Here is a 21,773-nt window from a genome sequence, read left to right as displayed (position 1 = left end):
AATACCACAATATTTTATCGGTCAATCAAAAAATCTCACTCTAAGGTGCAACCAGACTCGGAAAACCAGTAGGTGGCAGTAATGCATCATTACATTAAAAGTCAATGACTTGCAAATAAGCCGTAGAAGAAGAAGTCTGTCTTTTGTCCAATCAGAGGCTACGTTACTACGGGGTTTGCGCATGCGCTGTGGGGCAGATATTTCATGTGTTATACGTCGTGTCTGGTGGAGGTCATAGACATCTGAGCAAAACTGAGGTGAGTAAAGCCTGTGTTCGTGATTGTCTCTCTGAAAATGCTGAATTGTATAGAAAAAATGTCTGTAAATCGATAATTACAAAGCGAATTGGAAACGTTTTATTTTACAATCTGTAAATGACGCTGTAACATAGTGTTGAGTAAGGCGTGCACAAGAGCAACCGCTTTACAGCCACAGATAACATGCGTAGGTTTGCTCACACACGCTCTCTCTCGATTTGAAATGATATTTAAGTCATATTTTTCACGTCTTAAACTCTTAAGATATAGCGCTCGCTTTAGTCGGCTTTGCTTGGCACCTGTCTCAGTCTGCATCCATGGTCTCAGCACACAGCTTTGCAGCAAGTCAATGCTAGCTAGTGAGCTAAATGAGCTAATAGCCACAGCCTTGGCATCTCTCAGCCCAAGGCCAAGGGTAGCTATTACTGGATGGCAGGAATTTATAGTGGCTTTATAAACACCGTCACAAACGTTTGTGTCGGTGATGTGTACTCATTGTACTAATCTCGTGTTTTTTTTATCCACTACTAGTGGGATTGCTGTCATGGCCAAGCTGTTCGAGTCTATTGGGAAATTGGGGCTGGCCCTCGCCATTGGTGGAGGAGTGGTAAACTCTGCTCTTTTCAATGGTAAGTGCTTGTCAGTTGGACACCTAAGCACACAAAACGGGTTATTCCCAACCTGTGCCAGGTTACCTACCTTTAACCTTACATAGTCAAGAAGTCTGAGCGATCATGAAGTGTCTAATAAGACTATTTACTGACTTACTAATGGATTATTCTGTTATAACAGTTATTTTAAAATGTAAAACTATTTGAGTTGAATCATCACATTTAACTGCAGCACAAATTTCATAAAATGTTGTTGTTGTTTTTTTAACTGCTGAATTTGAATTGTCAAATGAATGATGAATGTATTTCCAGTAATGTCTTTAACAGACAGTCCTGTAGTTATATGTTGGTCTACGGTTGTATAATTTGTATGATTTTTAACCAATCAAGGCTTTATGTCAAAGATTGGGAAAACCCTGAGCTATAAACCTGTACGCTGTTACACCCACAAACCTCTTGGCAAAGAGACTAACATGACACCTCTTTCTACAGTTGATGCAGGGCACCAGGCTGTGATATTTGACAGGTTCAGAGGAGTGCAAGATATAGTTGTTGGTGAAGGTACCCACTTCCTCATTCCCTGGGTTCAGAAACCTATCATCTTTGATTGTCGCTCCCGTCCACGCAATGTGCCTGTCATCACAGGCAGCAAAGGTACATCCATTATTTACTAAACCGCTGTGATGTTGTCCTCACTTTTGCTCATGAAATTCTGTGTCTCTTTAAACTCCGTAGGCTGTATGAGTTCTCTGATGATACAACTGGCCTCTTGATAATGCTATTAAGGAGAAAAAAGGCTGGCACTGCTAAAATCTATTACCTAATGTAACAATGCTATATACAGTATGCTAACATTTATGCACAAATTGTGCAAACATTACCTAAGAATATAACTTATACTGTACACAGGAGGTTTTAAGCTAAGAAAAAAATGTTTCATAGGCTAATATGTGTAGTAAGTTCACTTAAGTAACCCACTTAAATAATGCTCCCACAGATCTGCAGAATGTAAACATCACATTGCGTATCCTCTTCCGGCCGGTGACCAACCAGCTGCCGCGTATCTTCACCAGTATTGGTGAGGACTATGATGAGAGGGTGCTACCATCCATCACCACAGAGGTCTTGAAGTCTGTTGTGGTGAGTATCAGTCAAGAGTCATTACCAATAAAAACTTGACCTTTTTTTTTTTTATGAGTTTGATAAACTGACAACTTTTTATGTGTGACTTATTTCACAGGCCCGGTTCGATGCTGGTGAGCTCATCACCCAGAGAGAGCTCGTTTCTCGGCAGGTCAGTGAGGACCTCACAGAACGAGCCAACACCTTCGGCCTGATCTTGGATGACGTTTCACTGGTATGAAGCTTCTGGCAAATTTTGCAGGATTGTTAATGTTATTTCTTCGAATGGACTTTAACTTTGAGAAACAACTTGTATTATGTTCTTTCAGACCCACTTGACCTTTGGCAAGGAATTCACAGAGGCTGTTGAGATGAAGCAGGTGGCCCAGCAGGAGGCTGAGAGGGCCCGTTTCGTTGTAGAAAAGGTATACTTTTTAACTCGCAGATCATCCCTATACAGCTTGAACATTCAGAAATGTTTACGCAGTCTCTACAGGGAAAGGGTGGATGGTTGAATTAGTTATTTTGAATTAATGCCAGCTCACAAAAAAATTTTATCCTTTAAGGCAGAGCAACAGAAGCAGGCGGCCATCATCTCCGCAGAGGGAGATTCCCAGGCTGCCTTGCTCATCGCCAATTCTCTGATGGAGGCTGGTGATGGTCTAGTGGAGCTACGTAAGCTGGAGGCAGCTGAGGACATCGCCTTCCAGCTCTCCCGCTCCCGCAACGTCACTTACCTGCCACCCGGACAGGGCACATTGCTCCAGTTGCCCCAGTGATAACATCTCCCCTGGTGTCCGGTCCACTCTCGCTGTCACATGCCGATATAAGGGCCATGGAAGGGGTGGTTTGAGGATTCAATAAAGGACTCTCAACTTCACACACATTCCTCTCACTCTTTCTCTAACCAACTCTGGACTGGGCTCTGCTGATAGCAGAAAGGTGGGAGACAAAGTGAGAGGTCTGCCGTGGATACATTTATGAAGTCCACCCATGCGTAAGGAAGTGGAGGGTAATCTATAGTACTTGTTTTGAAGAAGATTATAATGCAGTTAATTAAATAAAGATTTCTCTTTGCTACATTGTTTCAGAGCATTGCATGTGTGGAAAGTAGCAGAGTGTGTTAAACATCAAGGAAAAACAGTTTGTGATTCGTTTAAATGATAAGATGATAAATCGTGAATAATAAATGCCATTACTCTGTTATATGTTCTGGAACGATTCATTGAAGTAACTGACTGGAGATCGTGTTTTCATTTGACTCAAAGTCTTTATGTTCTGATTTGCCAGAGGTATACATTTTCTGGAATATAATTATTTCTTCAGGAATAATGTTGCTACCCCCAAATAATTGGAACGTGCTTGTCAGATAGTAGAGAATGATCCTTCATTCTTTAGTTGTCGCTGTGTCTTTAGTTCGTGGGGAGAAAGTGTACACACTAAATTTCAGAAATGGCTCAGCTTAATAAAATTGTCTTTCTACCTCCCAGTGGTCATACTTATTGTTCAAGTCCTTAGAGGTGAACGTACATCATGATCTATTGAGTGTAATTATAATCACAACAGGAGATGATTGCATCCCCTTTTTAAAAAAAAAAATAAAAATACTCTAGAAGATAAGCAGTCAGCTGCACTGTTCTCGCCTCCTTAACAATTACTCTGGTGATGTCTCAAAATGGATACAATAGTTTATCTGTATTTGGTAGCTTTGCTAATGAAGTGAAAGTTTTTAAACAATAGCTGTTAAGGAATAAATTAAAACCTATATGCAATTAATGATCGGGTTCTTCTAAATATTTATTGGTATATAGATGAAATAATTGAATAATGTTTTTGAAAACTGAATGATTGCGATCAAGGTTACTGCATATTAGATATATGTTATGCCAATCATGTACTCTTTAAACCATTATCATACGCTATTTCGCGACTGATATTTATTTGATAGGGAACTATATCGTTCCTGGGAATCTCCATAGACACATGGGATATTAAAAAAAACGGTATATATATATATATACCGTCCAGACCAAAAAACAAAACGTCAAACTCATAAAAAGGACGTGTTATTATACTATTAAAGAGTAAGAGGCGATGGTAAAAATAGAATACATTCATTACCCTTTTGGGATTTCTCCTCTGAGAGAATAAAACGGTCCTCAGGGTCCTCATTATTATTTCATCAATCAAGATCTCAACTCAGCGCGTGTGCGCGCGTCTTTCCCTGTCTAGTCTGGAGACGAGAAGAAAAAATACAGACCCAGACACTGCCGCGCGCCTGCAGAGCCAGCGGCCTGAGTACCTCGGATGAGCGCGGGACGGCGGTGGTACGCGCGAGAGCTTGGCCGGGCCACGTAGCGGGGCTGTAGACACCGGTGCGCAGGTATCTCCGCAGCCCGTACCGGACACCGACAGACACTCTCCAACACATTTGCACAAAAAGATCATCGGCGTTGCTCTTTCTAAATGCACATCCGCGAATCTAGAGGGAAGGCGAGCGAGGAAAGTGCGCGTGCAGCCCCGAATCTGTGCAACTCTGATTGCACGAACGCGAGAGGGAGGTCGACGGAGGTAAGCCAGCATACAGACACACACAAATGTTGCTATATAACGTAATTGTATGCACTTAATATGTATGTCAAGCAAGGCTGCTGCCTGGAGGAAGCAGCCGTGGGTCACCGGTCCGCTACCGGGAGAAAGCTCCGTGAGCTCCGCTAGCGCCGACTTAGTGACAGAGTCGGGCTGAGGGGGTCTGGTCGGTGCGGCGGGTCGGGGTTTGTTGGGAAAGCGGCGCTCCTCATCTTGCACCTCAAGAAAGACCCACTGATAACAAAGCGTGACACCGGCTTTTGATCCAGCTCCATGTCGGTCACACAGCTGTCACACCTCCCCCGTCCAAGTGAAGGATCTAAATGAAGTGTAACGTAAATGCTAAATATATGACGTTAATGCTAGCTTTAAGCTAACTAGCCCCCAGTCTGGGCGGTTTATGGTTTTAAAAACAAGTGAAAGTCTCGTGTTTGTTGTAAGCTAATGCATGCCAGCAAATGATAGCCCTTTGGTGGCATAGCTTGTGCAGGGTAATATGTGTTTTTTTTTAAGGTTGAGTAACATTTGACTGCACTAAAATATATAAAGGCTGCATCTTGAGCTAATGTAGCCAAGCTAGCTTGTCATGTGTGAGCCCTGTGCAGGTTAGTACCCATTGCTAGCTAGCTAAGTAGCCTAAGTTGGCTAGGCCTGCACGGTGTTACTGCTGCTGCTGTGTACCTTCTAGTTTAAACCTTTCCTTTGCGTTGCATTAACTGCAATGTTAACTCCAAGTCTTTTAGCTGAAAACATTGCACTTGGCCAGATGTAGCCACAACCAGACAGTAGCTGCTGCACGGTATCTCGTCATACTTTTCAAAATTGTGTAGTTTGGTTTTCACGTCATTAGCCAGAAAAAAAGTGAGCTTGTTGGACTGAGTCCTCCCGTTTGTAGTTCAATCATGTTTTATTTGAACCATCCAAATAAGATTTATTTCAACAGGAGATCCAAGTTTCTATGGTATCGTTCCCCCTTTTTACAATAAAGCTATCCCAGTTGTGAGTGTCAGTGGACTGCTGTCATGCTTGATATTGCCTCTCGCTGTGCAGTGATGCAAATAAAGGAACTTTGTTTGGGAGAGCTTGGGGCTGAGATACTACTGTCCAACCTTTTTCTTGATACCTCAGATGATTCATACCAGAGCAAAAACCCTAAGTAACCTACTGCTCCATGACCCGATAATGGGCTTGAGGGCCAGATACTCACAGCGGCACAGAGCACCCCTAGAGTGCACCACACCCCACACTGAGCTGGTTAAGGTCTTATAAGTTTGGACGGAGTGAGGAATGTGAACCTTCACACGGTCCTCTGCAAGCTGTGAACAGGGAAAGCTCATTAAAGTCTAGACTTTACAGGGAGCATGGATTTGAGCAGCACTGCTGCATAAGAAGAGGTAAACGTGATGCCTTTTCACTGCTTCAGAGATCTCACCTGCTTTGCTGTCGCATACCAAGCATTCGTGAACTCTTGCACCAGTTAACTCTGTTGATTGAAATGTTATGTAGTGCCTTTGCAGTAAAGCTCCCATCCTGTGTCATTCAAATCTTTAACCACAGTAGCATCTTTCTAGTATATGACTGGCTTTGTGGCTTACACTACACAGAATGAGTTTTGGTTTCTCAACATGCCTCTGAAGCACGATTTAAGAAGGCAATAAATTGGTTATTGTTGAGTAAACATTGATTCCGGGGCAAGTTTTGCTGAGCATTAGTAATTATTTGGATTACTTGCAGTGGCCTATCAGAGAGGCTTTCATGTATGCACTTCTCTCTTTTTTTGTGTCAGGGTGCAAAGTTCATCTTTGAAAGCTGTCCAGACTAAATGAGAAAAAAAAAAAAAAAAAGCATTTGCAAATTACCATCATTCCTATAGGTTTGACCTCCTGATCCGACAAGGTGATTGTGTAGAATAATTAGCAGTGATATTGAGTAGTCTTCGCTCTGTTTGATTTTCCACATCAAAGGAATGCATTATTTCGCTGTGAGTGAAACTCTGAAATGACTCATCATTGATAATGATATGCCGGTGGAAGGATTTTGAGCTATATGGGTTACATAACCCCATGTTTTGTTTGTGTATTTGCACGTGTGGTTTTTTTGGGACAGTTTCAGCTGTTGTATATTCTCTCAGCCCCATAAACATTTATTTTAGCCGTGCATGTGCTTAATAGAAAATGGAACATGGTGCATGTTAAATCAGGTTCAGGCAGTGGTTTCTCATGCAATTTATATTCCTCTGTCATCCAGACGCGGGATAATCTATTAGGCTCTATGTTTAAGACAGCCATGTGAGTTGAGTTGCTCTGTCAGTGCAGAGCTCACCCTCCCCTTGTGGTCTTAATGCTCTCAGAGCTGCTGTCCAATTCTCAGAAAGGATCAGAGTCAGTATGCACAGGAAGACAGGTGTGTCTTTGTGGAGACACATATTCTACATAAATGGCTTTCGCTTATACTTGCAAAACTGGTAGAACATAGATTCAAACATCATTTAGCGTGTTACAACTTTCACTCTTGCATATTTTTATTATAGTCAAATTAGATGAAGTCGAACAGGACAAATAGTTTAGGGTTTACCAACAGAGATTATGGCAATTAACTGAGAATTAATTTGATTAAAACTTTAAGCTCAGATTGAGTATATACAGAGCATCTTTGGAAGGATTCAGATTTTATTACTGATGACTGAGTCAGTGCAGCATCTGTTTACTTTGAATTAGTGTTGGTATTGAACCCCTATTAATAAAATATATTTTAGGGCTGTAGTAAAAGTAAGACACCCCAAATGAAAACACCTTTCAGTCTCTTTCAGTCTCCAGGACTCCAGAAAAAGTATGAGTTAAAAGAAGATGCTTTTTGGTAATTGTAATCGTAATTATCAAAATAATAAGGCTTATAGTGTTTGCTGTAAATGGGTAACGCTACAATCATGTCACTACAGGACCCCTTCTTTTCACCCTTTCTTGCTCCATTTGTTTTGGCACTCTTGACTTGAACAAAGTAGTTCTCATGGGTCAGTGAGCAAACAGAGGAGCGTTTTTTGATAAAGAAATAAAGCAAAAGATGTCTTTTTTTGTTTGTTTTGTTTCTTCATTTTCTATTGAACAAACCACCCAGGTGCACACTCAGTGTGAGGTTGTTTGAGGGCAATCAATTGTCAGCCAGCGGCACCCAGCTCATATGTAAGCAAAAGTAAAGAATATACAAATGCCATTGAAGCAAGATTTATTTGTTTTTATACAGTCTTTTTCACTGTTAACTTGCAGAAACATGTTAATATTACTGTATGGAAGATACAGTAAAACTGTGTAGTGCTCATGCTTCATTGAAAAGTTGAAATACAGTTTCCTGTGGTTGGATCTGCATTACAAGCTCCTGAGCTGTGGTTACACTATGCTGTGTAACAGTCAATGGGAGGTTTTGCAATTTGGTGTGTGCTGCTAAGGTAGTTCAGACTCCTACCACTGCTCCATAGTTATCTAATAGTTAGATTTCCTCCTCTACACATGTCAGTGTCTGTTAGTATTCAGATGTGAATGATTAGGTACTTTCCTTGCATGCATCAAAGGTAAAAAAAACATATTTTATTTGTCACGTACAATACAAACATGATATTTGGATTTTAAGCATAGCATATTCAATCAATTAAGCATAGTAACAAATCTCTGCCCTGCTAAAAGTAACTTTTCCCCCTTCAACAGAATTTGTTTAGCGTTTCCTTTGGTTTAGTTGTAAGTGAAAAAGAATTGCTATAATTTCTGTATAACTGTGTGTCTATGTCCACTGTCTAGGAAGTAGTTGTTACAGCTCCTGTTTACCAATCTTCAGTTTAATCAGCGGAGCTGCTATTGAGTTAGTGATTTTTGTTAATTGTGCCATATGGAACACTGGAAAAATATGAAGCATCACTATGAATGAGTTAAGTTTTTTTTAAATAATATTTATTATAATAATAATAATCATGCATTTTATTTATAGGGGTCTTTGATGTACTCAAGGACACATCACAGGCACAGTTAAAAACGAGCAGCAATGTATCAAGGCATCATATAATGGTTATAAATTCTTCGTCAGTGCAAAACTTAATGTGGTCGTAGCCTTTAGAGTCGGATTCAGACTGAATATGACAGTTTAGAAAGGTGTGAATACACAGCTTTTGAACTTACTCACATTTATTTTTGAAGGCTGTGGTTTTCACTCCTACGCGCAAAACTGAAACATTTGTGGGCAAATGAGGTGCTCAGTGTTGAGAACTTGACAATATGGCTGTAGTTTCCTTTCAGACTCTATAGTGGCAGAAGAGAGAGTGGAAGGGCGCCTTTTCTAAATATTACCTGTTTCTTTTCTCTTATCTCATAGGTAAAGGACTGTAAATGGCTCTCCAAGCAATACACAGAAGTCCCTACAGCAGTTCCATGTCTGGCAGTCAGCTCGTCTTTACCCGCTCTGCAGTTTGAAGACACTGGCTCCCTGCAGGGCAGCAGCCTTCAGAGGAACTGAATCTGGGATCTGCCTACACCTCACATACCGACTTGAGAGGAATTTAGCTCCAAATGTTCAGCATCAAAGACACTGAGCCTTTAAAGTTGAAGTTGGATTTTTAAGCATATGGAGCAAAACTTGGAACGGATTGTATGTCTTTCCGACTGCATTTCCTACCCTGGACAGCATGGATGCTCTTTTTGAATCAGGGTGAATATCATTCGCCTCATCCCCTCCTTCCTGTCTCTTCAGTAGAAGGAGGGTGGGGGATTGGTGTGGCGTCCCCTGCCCCTCCTTGTACAGTAGGCTAGTCTACCTTGGCACACTAGTAGTTACTCTTTTTTTCCCCCACCAACTCCATCACTCAATCCTCTCTCCCTCTTCATGAAATCCTGCAAGAGCCTGAGGGAAGAGGTTTCTGTCCCTAGCCTTGGCGGGATGTCACAGGAGGAAGGACGCAGGGTTCCGGTGTCCCAGTCCTATTTTCACTCCTCTAACCCAGATCTGGATCTGGCAGGCAAGCTGTATAAGAGGGAAGTTGGTGGTAAGCCGTATTCTGTGTTAGTGGACAATAAAATGGCAGCCAAGACATCCGTGGGAGATCAGAACATTGGTCAGATGCCCACTACACATATGACGCCACAGCAGCATCAGCAGTATTTCAGAGAGGGAGGAGTAGGGCAGGAGGTGGGGACGCATGGGTCCCAGGCTGCCAACGACGGCACATCTGACGACACTGAAGATGATGACGATGATGATGATGAGGAAGAAGAGGATGAAGATGGGGAGGAGGAGAGTTTCAAGCGTGAGCAGATCATTGTCGAGGTTAACCTGAACAACCAGACGCTTCATGTATCCAAGGGGGACAACAAAACTGGAACCGCACCAGATGACTCTGAAAGAGTTTGCAGCGACGACGACGATGATGAGGAGGAGGAGGAAGAAGAGGAGGAGGAGGAGGACAGCCTCGATGAAGAAGAGGAAGACGAGGAGGAGATCGAGAGTCGAAGAACAAGGTCAAAGAGGGCCCGTCGCAGTGCTAGTAGCACAGCAGCTCCCAGCCAGCCACGGAGGAAAAGCCTCAGAACAGCTCTGAGCACAGCATCTGCTGGAATGACCACCAGGGGCCGACGGAAGCGCATAGAGCCCACAAAGAGCAAGCGCAGGTCCAACAGGTCGGCCCCGTCGTCTGCCGGTTCCATGACGACAGGAGGGAAAGCGGATGTGGAGGAGAAGGAGATGCTGGCGTGTGAAAAGTGCCCCCGGGTGTTTAACACACGCTGGTACCTGGAGAAGCACATGAATGTCACTCACAGGCGAATGCAGATTTGCGACAAGTGTGGCAAGAAGTTTGTCCTGGAGAGTGAGCTGGCCTTACACCAACAGACTGACTGTGAGAAGAACATCCAGGTAAAGCAAACTTATGCTGAGTCATACAGTATCACTGTTATTACAAATTCACATTATATTCTGAATGAAAGAGGAAGTGCATTTCCAGAGTTCAACATATTCTTTGATATCATCTTTATTTACCTGGATATATTTAGAAGCTGCCCAGAACAACTTACCTTTTAGATTTATTTTGGGTGCTTTCACGCTTTGATGATAAACCTGATGTTCAAGAATATAATGTTTTCCCCACTGACTACAGTTAACATTTGAAACATTACACTCTTGTATCCACTTTTATAATTGGTTCATTAAACTAGTTATATTGAGAATGGTGTGTAAGTGAGAGGTAAAGTAACATGTTAATTTACCTCAAAAAATACGTTTTAGATCTCACTAAGTTACAATATCTGTAGCCAAAATACCCCCTAATATTGTTATTCATGTGTTCTGTTTCCCCCGTTAATTATTTGTGATGTATAATCCAGAAAACTGAAAACAATTTGAATAGACTGAAATATAAAATCAGACTGGAGACCTTCTATAACTGCTATCAACGGGACAAATGTATATATATTGTCATCTTAAAATATTGATTGTTTATGTTATCAGTGGGTTCAATTTGGTTTTGGTTCTCTAAAACTAAAAAGGTGATCAGTGTGTTGATGCCCAAGGATCTTGCGGCTGTTTTGTTAAACTTTATTTGCATCTTCAGTTAGCTTGTGAAAAGTATTTTCACCTTTTACCCAGCCAATCAGTCCAGTTGAAACCATGTCAACCTGTTAAGATACAAGTTATTTCTCTCGTAATTAGTTTAGCTTAATGGAGCGTTTATTATTTAAAAAATAGTTTAATGGGGCCTCACCAGTTTTATTCTAGTGGAAAAGAGAAAGATACTGTTGGGAAAAAAGACTCACATGATAGCTTGCCAAGTGTTGGCCAGAAGGCATGTGAGAGATACTAGAACAAAGTGGAAGTCTCTTTGATATGAGGGACCAAAATGAAGCCTTCTGGCCATCCTTAGTGCATGGGGTTTTGGTGTTTTTATATGTTGGTGGCACATAATGCTGCGGGGATGCTTCTCTTGGAGTCCGCGAGAAAGCCTCCATTACAACTGGATTTATTTTCCACCAAGACAAAAGCCCCCAAACACAGAAGCAATACTCAGGAATGGCCTCAAAACAACAATGTTGATGCTTTGTATCTTTTTTTAAAGTTTGCCTAAAATTGAATCCAGTTGAGAATTGTTGCACTTTTACAAAAAAATGTTTTGCAAATGTGCAAAGTTAATATAAAACCCACACAGATATAAATATGTAATGACATGCAAGGATGCCGCTACTGAATATCGCTTAGAAAGGGATAGAATACATTTAAACTTGATTGGTTTGTAATTTATGCAACTTACTTTGAATTGAAGTCCCTCTCTGTTAATCAGTGTCTTGTTACATCCATTTTGAATCCGATCCATAAAACAAAACATGACATGGCCCAAGTTGGATGATAAACTACAAGTACTTTAACTTTATCCAAGCTGTTCTCTCAATTGATCATCTTCAGAAGACGTCAGGAGGGAATTCAGGAAATAAGACTTGTTATAATTGTTTTCCCCCAGCAGAGGGAGCTAGAGTATAAGGAAAGAGTTTAGGCAAATAAGAATCATCTGATGACCTTCAGGTTTTGGTGCTCATGATATTTATCAGCAATAATAACCTTTTAATGTTTTTTTGATTTTTTTATGTTTATGTATCCTTCAGTGTGTCTCCTGCAACAAGTCTTTTAAGAAGCTGTGGTCACTGCATGAGCACATTAAGATTGTGCACGGCTATGCAGAGAAGAAGTTCTCATGTGAAATCTGTGAGAAGAAGTTCTACACTATGGCTCATGTCCGCAAGCACATGGTTGGTAAGTGGTGGCCTTTTTTCAGAAGTTCCTATCGTGCTGCATCACTGTGATATCTCATATTCAGGGTGACTCTCGGTTTTATACGACTGGGCAACATCATATAAATATTTTATATTGTAGATATTTTTCATGGTGTATTTGGGGATTTTATGCCTACCATTTTTTTCCTTTTGAAGGTGTGTTTGTGGCATTTCTTTTGAATCAACAGATAAATTATCTTTGATTAAAAAAAAGTCGTTAATGTAGTTGTCTTTTTTTTTTATTCATACATGACTATCTTTATTGAAACTTTGATGTGTATATATATCATCATATCAGGTGTATGCAGTTGTCTCAGTGTTGTTTTTCCTAACTCTTTCTCTCTTTTTCCATTTGCTTTCCCCAAACCCAGCTCATACAAAGGACATGCCATTTACCTGTGAGACATGTGGGAAGTCGTTTAAACGCAGCATGTCTTTAAAAGTTCACTCACTCCAGCATTCTGGAGAGAAACCTTTCCGTTGTGAGGTAAGACACACATCCTGGTCCTGTGTGGAGGTCCGTACTGTAATTTGTCAAGTTACAGTGAAAGTCTAGTTATAAACATCGTCCTAAACCATGAATTCAAATGCATTGATAACATACAGTACCAGTCAAAAGTTTGGACACACCTTCTCATTCAATAGTTTTTCTTTATTTTTATTTTTATTTTTTTCTACATTGTAGATTAATATTGAAGACATCCAAACTATGAAGGAACACATATGGAATTATGTGGTAAACAAACAAATGCTCAACAAACCAGAATATGTTTTATATTTTAGATTCTTCAAAGTAGTTGAATGAGAAGGTGTGTCCAAACTTTTGACTGCTACTGTAGATTTACAGCCCAGCTCTAAAACAGTGTTTGTTGTCCTGTATGCAAATTGTCCTTCAATATGATCAGTGACACGTTTGTGTTCACGGTCTGCTACACAGTGTGAATATGGGACATAGTGTCCCCGACAATGCCTTTTAAAGTCTGATACAGTCTAGCTTTGGTTTTTTTGGGGGGGGTTCTCAGTACACACAGTTACAAGTGAATGACTCTTAATACAGGTGTACCAAAGAGGTTCGTTAGAGTCGAATGGGGTTTATTTGTCATGTTATGTCATTTCTGTCTACCACCCTTCACATTCTGCTGCGTTGCCATGTGAAATGTTCTTCATGTAACTTTGAAGACATAAGCTTTTTTACCATGACAATTAAAAAACAGATACTATGCATTTATTAAGCAGCCTAAATTCCACTGTCATGGTTTTAATTTCCTTCTTGGCTGACTAATGTCAGAACCTAAAGCTGTTCTACTGGAGTGATGGTATGCAATAAGATAAGATAAGATAATCCTTTATTATTCCCGCAGTGGGGAAATTTGCAGGCTTACAGCAGCAATAAATCATGTTTGACATAAACGCACACACCTACATGTTATAATTTTTCTCGCTTGCCTTTGCAATGCATTTTTTTTAGCTGAATTCCTAGAATGGTTGGCTGTTTGAGAGGTGTGAAGGTTACAGTTCTGATGAATTTGCCCTTGTGTGTCTAAAAGGAGCCTCATGGTATTTTTCACTCATTAGTCTGAGCGGAGGAGCATCTGTGCCATGAATGGACGGCACACAGGGAACATATGTGTCTGGGTGGAGCTGCTCTAGTTAAATGTTTGAGGTCATTCTACACTGTCACATGTGATTACATGCTTATACAAGATGTATGTAATGTATAAGATATTCTCCTCAGGGATCTTAACTCTGTAGTGCCAAATGTAAACAGCTATTTCCTCTTCTCTCCCTCCCCCTCAGACATTTATTTAGCCAGGTGGCTTTGGAAAAGACCTGACCAAAAAAGCCTCATAATGCAAATATGTGTGGTTACATGCATCCCAAAAAATCTGTAATTGAATAATCCCAAATAATCTAAATTAAAACATGTCTTTTAAAATACATGAAAACGTGTTCCACAAATTCCTGCCTTATTGTACTAACCTGGTTTCTTGCGTGCATGTAAACAGTAAAAGTATTCAATGTAAAACAGTTACAGGACAACAGTGTGTCTGTAAACAAGACCACATAACTTTTAACATACATTTTTAACACTCCAAAAAATATGATTGATAGTCAATATGTCTCCCTTCATGAACTTGTCAAAGGAAACCCTTTAGGTTAAAACCATTTTCAACAAGTTGGAAAGTATGGAATTAGGAGACTGCATGCCTGTCAGTTGACTCTGTGTGTTGTCTGAATGCCTCCGTTTCTGTCTCCTCTGTAGAACTGTGACGAGCGGTTCCAATACAAGTACCAGCTGCGCTCCCACATGAGCATTCACATCGGACACAAGCAGTTCATGTGCCAATGGTGTGGCAAAGACTTCAACATGAAACAGTATTTTGATGAGCACATGAAAACACATACAGGTGAGAAGGTTTGTGCACCCATGATCTCAGACCAAACGTGACAGTGTCTAAAGGCTGTGTTGTTTTGGCCTGTTTTGACCCCAGGAACCTTTTTGGAGGAAGAACATTGAACCAGCTTTTTGACTGCAGGAACTTACTTCTAGCTTTAAAGCATTTATAGTTTTAGATTTATTTCCTAGGTTATTGTACCTGCCCATTAAGACATTCCTGTTCTAAAGATTGCATTTTCCAATGGCACAGGAGCTGTCAGGGTGGAGTCTCCAGAACATGCGCGCCCTGGCCGCCACTAGCAGTGTCCAGATATACAGGTTTAGAAATGGACTTTCTGAACCTGCTTAGAGTTATGCAGCCAACTTACCAGTCTAAAGCATAAAAAATGACCAGAAAGCTCTCAGCTGAGCCATAACACTTTGAAGATGGACATCTCACTTTACTGGCATCAGTCTTCTCCTCCATCTCTTCTCCTCTCCAGGATCTGAAGTATTGAAGTAACACAATCAGTAAATGACATGGAACAACAAGATGACTCAACTGTTGTGTCAGTGTATGCAAAAATGATCTTTTATACAAAGTAGTTCTATTTTTATCACATCCATCTTCAGTTACATGTGAATAGGAATTCAAATAGTGCTTAAATGACTTGTGATTTATGTCCTGAATTAAGTCCCTGTGACTGGCCAAAAAAGGTCCAGGACCAGATGTAATGTTTGTATTTTGTCCGTTGCAAATCTTAATATAGATACTTTGGAAATTCTAGATGCTTTGGGGTGAAAACTTTGGCAAACAGCAACAATGTTCCTGGGCTCAGTCAGTCAGTCAGTCAGTCAGTCAGTCTGCCAGCCAGTCACCATACACTCTCTAAAAAAAGAAATACATGGGATGTTTCCAAGATGAACATTATGGTGGTGAGAGCAGGGAGACTTCGCCCAGTTCTTCTAATGAGAGGGATGTTCAACATCAAAGGAGAGCCTTGCATATATCGGGGCTTATAATCACTACCCAGACACATGCTGTATTACATCCCTCTGGTTTTTCTTTCCCTGCTGTATTGCTGTTTCCAAGACCAAACTGAGCAGTGCAGCCAGTTCGTCCTTCACTGTTTTCCAGCCAGACGTGGGTGGACACACAGCTCTCCGTTGGCCCTCACGGTTCTATTTGTGATGTGTAATTACGCTACCCTCTCCTTTCCCTGCCGCTACCAACCAATTTAAGCTCCTGCAGGAGGAGACACACCCAGTCATGCCCTATAATAGGCCGCACACATGTTAAACACAAACGCCCAAAGTTTGGTTCCCTGCACACAGATTTTTCTTTGATTTCTTGTGAGTGTAATGTAACAGTTACAGAACACTAGCACATTAGTTGTCACCTTTTGATATTCAGTCGGTTTGGAGGCGCTTCACACATAACGGTGTAAAGAAAATTTAGAGAGCCCTTCAGCAGCCTGTTAATAGATGGCTGTGTGGGAGGCAGCAGGCACATTCAGTAGCTCCATGGAGGGAGGTTAATGAGAGCGCCATTCCAACGAAGCTGCTGCTATTAATTTTCACAGCTCCTCTCCTCAGAGTGTGAATTGTAATAGCTTCCTTCGGAGTGGGTGGGTTGACAGCAAAGACCCTCAATTCAAGATGCCAACGCATTAGCATTTTTAAAAAAAGAACTGTCGCTGTTTGTAGAGAGAAATGGTGAACGGGAGAAAAAAGTAAACTTTGTTTTCCGAAGCTTTAATCAGTTGATGAATGATCAACAATCAAAATTGGAAAACAATCCATTTGACTCTGTGCATCATGTTATTATTCTCTCTTTAGCTCTGTTCTTTTTATCAATTAACACAGTCTTTTATTTTCTGAATCTGTGCAGGAGAGAAGCCTTTCATCTGTGAGATCTGTGGGAAGAGCTTCACCAGTCGGCCCAACATGAAGCGCCACCGCCGCACTCACACTGGGGAGAAGCCCTACCCCTGCGAGGTGTGCGGCCAGCGCTTCCGCTTCTCCAACATGCTCAAAGCACACAAAGAGAAGTGTTTCCGGGTCACCAGCCCTGTGGTCCTGCAGACCAGCGGCCCACCCGTGCCTGTCCGCATCTTTGCCAACACCTTCTCCTCCTCTTCCTCCATCTCTGGTCCCAGTCCCTCTGCTGCCAGCCCCGCCACCACCTCAGCACCCATGGGCCTCAACCCGACAGGAGGGCCCATGCCTCCACGAGGACCCGTGGGACACACGTTCTCCCACATACAGCTCCATTCAAACCCCTCTCACCATCATCCCCATCCCACGACGACCCAGCAACACCTCTCAAACACACCCCAACATGCCCCACCTCACCCCCACCACCACCTGGCAGTGCCCCCAGTCTCCCATCTGCCCCCACCCCCGGCCCTATTCAAGAGCGAGCCCTTAAACCACTGTGGGCACGAAGACAGCGGCTACCTGCATCACATGGCTCCACCCGACAAGGGCCCTGGAGCCCCGCAGCACCACTGAACTGGACTCCAGCTCTGCAGGCCCACACCAAACCGCGCCTTGTTCCTCCTCTTCTCATAGTCCTGCATCAGTCTCTCAGTTGCAGTGCCCCTGATGAAAGGGTGCTCCTCTCAAACTGATTTAAATAAGTCAATCTACACATACACACCTGCGTATGTGATTCAGACTTATTCACACTCAGTGCACACATTATTTAAGTAATACTCCTACTTAAATACCCTGGTCACAAAGTGGCAAAGATTTTACAACCTCGAAAAGAAAAAAATCTTGAACATTTTCTTAGGAAATCTACTCAAAATGTTTTCTGTGCGAGTTCTCTATTTGTACATTGATGGGTTTAAAGTGTCTCCTTTTCACCGGAAGCTGCTGATGGGAGGTCGACGTATGTATTACCTGAGCTACATGGATCATCAAGGATCAGTGTCATTTAACGTTCCTCCTTATATTCACTTATGGATGCACACTGATCAGGACACTCTGTGCACTTCCTCCCCATAGCAATACTCAACCTGTCCTACTAGTTGAACTGTAGAGCCTCGTCTCACAGCTTTGTTTAATGAATGTTGAAACTGGTTCTACCTTAACCTTTAGCCCAAGGTCTAGGCTTTTATGTCAGAGGGGAAACAGCAGTAGTGCAAAATGCAGTGCCAACATTAAATGGTTAGTTGAATCTAGACAAAGTTTGAGATTCACATTATGGTTAAATGGTGCTTTCCATTCCAGTGCATACAGTGTTTCTTAATTTTGATTTTCCATTTGATTTTCAGAAGTTTAATATTACAAAATAACAATGTATTGTGTCGACCTGGCATTTCTGCAATGGATGCGAGGTTTGACTGGATATGTTGTGATCAAGAAACTCAGATTATGCAGGACATGCACCCTCACAAAGCACACACTCGAACGACAAAGACCATATGGTCACTGATTTACTTGCTGTGATCGGTGCAACCTCAGAACTGTTGGTCAACAGATGCTTTTAGATAACGGATGACTGTCAAATACTGCCACTGTGAGGGGCCAAACACGTGGCCCCATCAGGATTTACCCCACTTCCCTTCGCTGCTGTCGAAATGATACGGGTTACCATGTGAAAGGTCATTTGACACACACACACACACACACACAGTATACACACCTGGGACCTTTTTCATCACAGTTCTTAACAGGCAATTATGCATATTCCTCTCAGCCTATATTCCACAGTTGGGTGTGGGGAGTTGTTGTTATACAAAGGTTTGCTTTTTGACTACGTACTGATTAATCCACAGAGGCAAACGTGTCTAAACCTGTTGAATGTTGCCTTCGCTGATGGCTGATGACTCATTTATGTTGTTTTTATATTCTCTGATTATTTGCTCAGTTTTAAGCTAATGTAGATATACTGTTGTTAGCACATGATAGGAAATGTCAGGATAAAAGGCAGTGGTTATACAACTTCTAATATTTGGAATACTTATATAAATAAGCATCCATGTGATCAAGTCAGCGTCAGAGGTTACATTTATTAATGTAATAGCCGATGGTGTGAATGTTATTTGTTTAAAATAAGCATTAAGGGTTGGCAAGTATTTGTCATGAATTTGAGTTGCGTGGTTGGTAGTCCTTCACCCAGTCTGACTGTCAGATGTGTGTGTAGGAGCAACATTGAACTTTGTGAGTGTGTGTGTGTGTGTGTGAGTGAGTGTTGGGAGCGAGCGAGCATAAGTGTGCATGCATTTCCTCTACCAGTCTGTCTGGTTGTCCCCAGTGCTCTTCTACCAAAAGCTGCTTTTACACAGTGTGCCCCAATATATATGTGTATTTGGGGATACCTGAGATGGACAATAGCAGTAAATTTAACATGATCCTCTTTCTACCGCTCTTAACGGTATTCCGTCTGAAGTGGTTCAGCTCAGTAGTTTAGAATGTCCCCTTTTGATTTGAGACCTGCAATTATCCTGCCATTTCTATGGGTCTTAATACGGCTGCATTATTTGCTTTTCATCCTGTCCCCTCGGGTTCACTGCTGTGCTTCAGCGTTTCTGCAGCATGGATCTTTGTCTTGTTTTCTTTTTTTGTTGTTTTTTTAAAAGCCTTTTCGTTCATGTTTTTTCTCTGCACTTTACTGCTGCGTGGGTGAGGCACAGGGAAGGGAGGGACTGACAATGCATTGTGGAACAGAGTGCAGTTGCGGCTGCATGGGAAAGGGTGGAGGTGATTATTTTGAGTGGATGTTTTTAGGCAAGGAAAGGAGGAGAACCCCGGGTGGAGGCGGTTAGTGTGGAAGGGACCATAGCAAACAAAAGGACAAGACTTTTAATATGCGCATACGTTTAATTTCTTATTTAATTGTTTTTTTTCAAAGAAATTCCCTTTTGCTCAAATATGGACCTCCCCTCAAAGTGAAAGCTAAGTTCCTCCTGCTTTGGTGACTTTACACTAGCCCCCTCCAAGCTGTGGCTGAAATTCATTCTTTTGTTCTGTTTGTACATGGAGTTTTTCCTGTTTTGTCTCAGTTTGTCAAACGATTCTCCTCCTCCTTTCTTTGTTTTATAGAATGCACTTTCTACTAAAATTCTTGGCTAGTTAAGAAAAAATAACATTGTATATTCTTTAAAGATGTTTTAAAAAAATCAATATACTTTTTCCCCTTTGTATTTTTAACCACTTAATGTAGCATTGCGTATTTTATTATTGTATCTGGTACAAAATGTGCAGCTTTATAATGTCCTGGTTTGTCCTTTTTTGTATGTTATCTGGAGATTGAGGAGAAGTGAAAAAGTTGGGCCTTTTTTGATAATGTACATTTAACTGACTGCTAACTTTGAGAAGTAAAAACAAGTAGCCATGATTATCACACATCTTTGTGCCTCTTTTTTTATCTTCAATCGCTTGAGTTACTGTGAACAGTTATTAAGACAGATAATTAAGCATGAAATGTAGAAAAATAATGATTGTGCACAACATGTTCTGATTAGAAAGCTAAGCACCAAGCTTTGCTGAAAAGCTTAAATTCCAGCTGACTGTTGCAACTGCACAGACTTTATTTGCTTGAGTGCTGATATTTTACCATTTCAGGGTCACTGGGTTCTTATCATAAAGCCTGTAACTAAACGTCAGCTGGCTACACATGACACTGAAGGGTCAGCTGCTGACTTTGCTTTTCAAAGCTTTTTATTTATCCAGCAATGTTTAAGGTCCTCTTTTGTGACCGCTTCCTCTTTTGTTTTTCAATGCGATATATATATGTACAGTGGATATAAATAGTCTACACACCCCTGTTAAAATGCCAGGTTTTTTGTGATGTAAAAAAACGAGACAAAGATAAATCATGTCCGAACTTTTTCCACCTTTTAATGTGACCTATAACGTGAACAATTCAATTGAAAAACAAACTGAAATCTTTTAGGGGGAAAAATAAAAAAAAACTTACAATAACCTGGTTGCATAAATATGAACACCCTTCAACTAATACTTTGTTGAAGCACCTTTTGATTTTATTACAGCACTCAGTCTTTTTGGGCAGGAGTCTATTAGCATGGCACATCTTGACTTGGCAATATTTGCCCACTCTTCTTTGCAAAAGAGCTCCAAATCTGTCAGATTGCCAGGGCATCTCCTGTTCACAGCCCTCTTCAGATCACAGATGTTCAGTTGGATTCAGGTCTGGGCTCTGGCTGGGCCATTCCAAAACTTTAATCTTCTTCTGGTGAAGCCATGCTTTTGTTGATTTGGATGTATGCTTTGGGTCGTTGTCGTGCTGAAAGGTGAAATTCCTCTTCATCTTCAGCTTTCTAACGGAAGCCTGAAGGTTTTGTGCCAAAATTGACTGGTATTTGGAACTGTTCATAATTCCCTCCACCCTGACTAAGGCCCCGGTTCCAGCTGAAGAACCCCAAAGCGTGATGCTGCCACCACCATGCTTCACTGTGGGTATGGTGTTCTTTGGGTGATGTGCAGTGTTGTTTTTGCGCTAAACATACCTTTTGGAATTATGGCCAAAAAGTTCAACCTTGGTTTCATCAGACCATAGCACATTTTCCCATATGCTTTTGGGAGACTTCATGTAAGTAAACTTAGCCGAGCTTGGATGTATTTCTTGGTAAGAAAAGGCTTCCGTCTTGCCACCCCACCCCATAGCCCAAACATGTGAAGAATACGGGAGATTGTTGTCAGATGTAGTACACAGCCAGTACTTGCCAGAAATTCCTGCAGCTCCTTTAATGTTGCTGTAGGCCTCTTGGAAGCCTCCCTGACCAGTTTTCTTCTCGTCTTTTCATCAATTTTGGAGGGACGTCCAGTTCTTGGTAATGTCACTGTTGTGCCATATTTTCTCCACTTGATGATGACTGTCTTCACTGTGTTCCATGGTATATATAATGCCTTGGAAATTCTTTTGTACCCTTCTCCTGACTGATACCTTTCAACAATGAGGTACCTCTGATGCTTTGGAAGCTCTCTGCGGACCATGGCTTTTGCTGTAAGATGCAACTAAGAAAATGTCAGGAAAATCCTACTAGAACAGCTG

At 41.4% G+C, this 21,773-nt stretch overlaps 2 protein-coding genes across 2 annotated transcripts; both read left to right on the top strand.

Moving 5' to 3' along the window:
• The first annotated feature begins 168 nt into the window (after positions 1-168).
• phb (prohibitin) lies at positions 169-3,527 on the top strand. The gene is made up of 7 exons (XM_054607469.1): positions 169-257; positions 789-886; positions 1,361-1,522; positions 1,866-2,008; positions 2,109-2,225; positions 2,320-2,415; positions 2,557-3,527. The coding sequence occupies exons 2-7, from the start codon at positions 802-804 to the stop codon at positions 2,767-2,769; spliced, it is 816 nt and encodes a 271-aa protein (XP_054463444.1). The 5' UTR covers positions 169-257; positions 789-801; the 3' UTR covers positions 2,770-3,527.
• Positions 3,528-4,308: 781 nt separating this feature from the next.
• On the top strand, positions 4,309-20,097 carry znf652 (zinc finger protein 652). Its single transcript, XM_054607456.1, has 6 exons — positions 4,309-4,561; positions 8,936-10,468; positions 12,205-12,352; positions 12,744-12,859; positions 14,636-14,780; positions 16,641-20,097. Exons 2-6 carry the CDS (start codon positions 9,443-9,445, stop codon positions 17,261-17,263), a joined length of 2,058 nt encoding a protein of 685 aa, XP_054463431.1. The 5' UTR covers positions 4,309-4,561; positions 8,936-9,442; the 3' UTR covers positions 17,264-20,097.
• Positions 20,098-21,773: the final 1,676 nt, after the last annotated feature.

This window comes from Anoplopoma fimbria, chromosome 11, assembly GCF_027596085.1.
Source record: "Anoplopoma fimbria isolate UVic2021 breed Golden Eagle Sablefish chromosome 11, Afim_UVic_2022, whole genome shotgun sequence".
Classification (NCBI taxonomy): domain Eukaryota; kingdom Metazoa; phylum Chordata; class Actinopteri; order Perciformes; family Anoplopomatidae; genus Anoplopoma; species Anoplopoma fimbria.
Note: the sequence above shows the minus strand (reverse complement) of the source record. Positions and strands in the feature narration are given on the sequence as shown.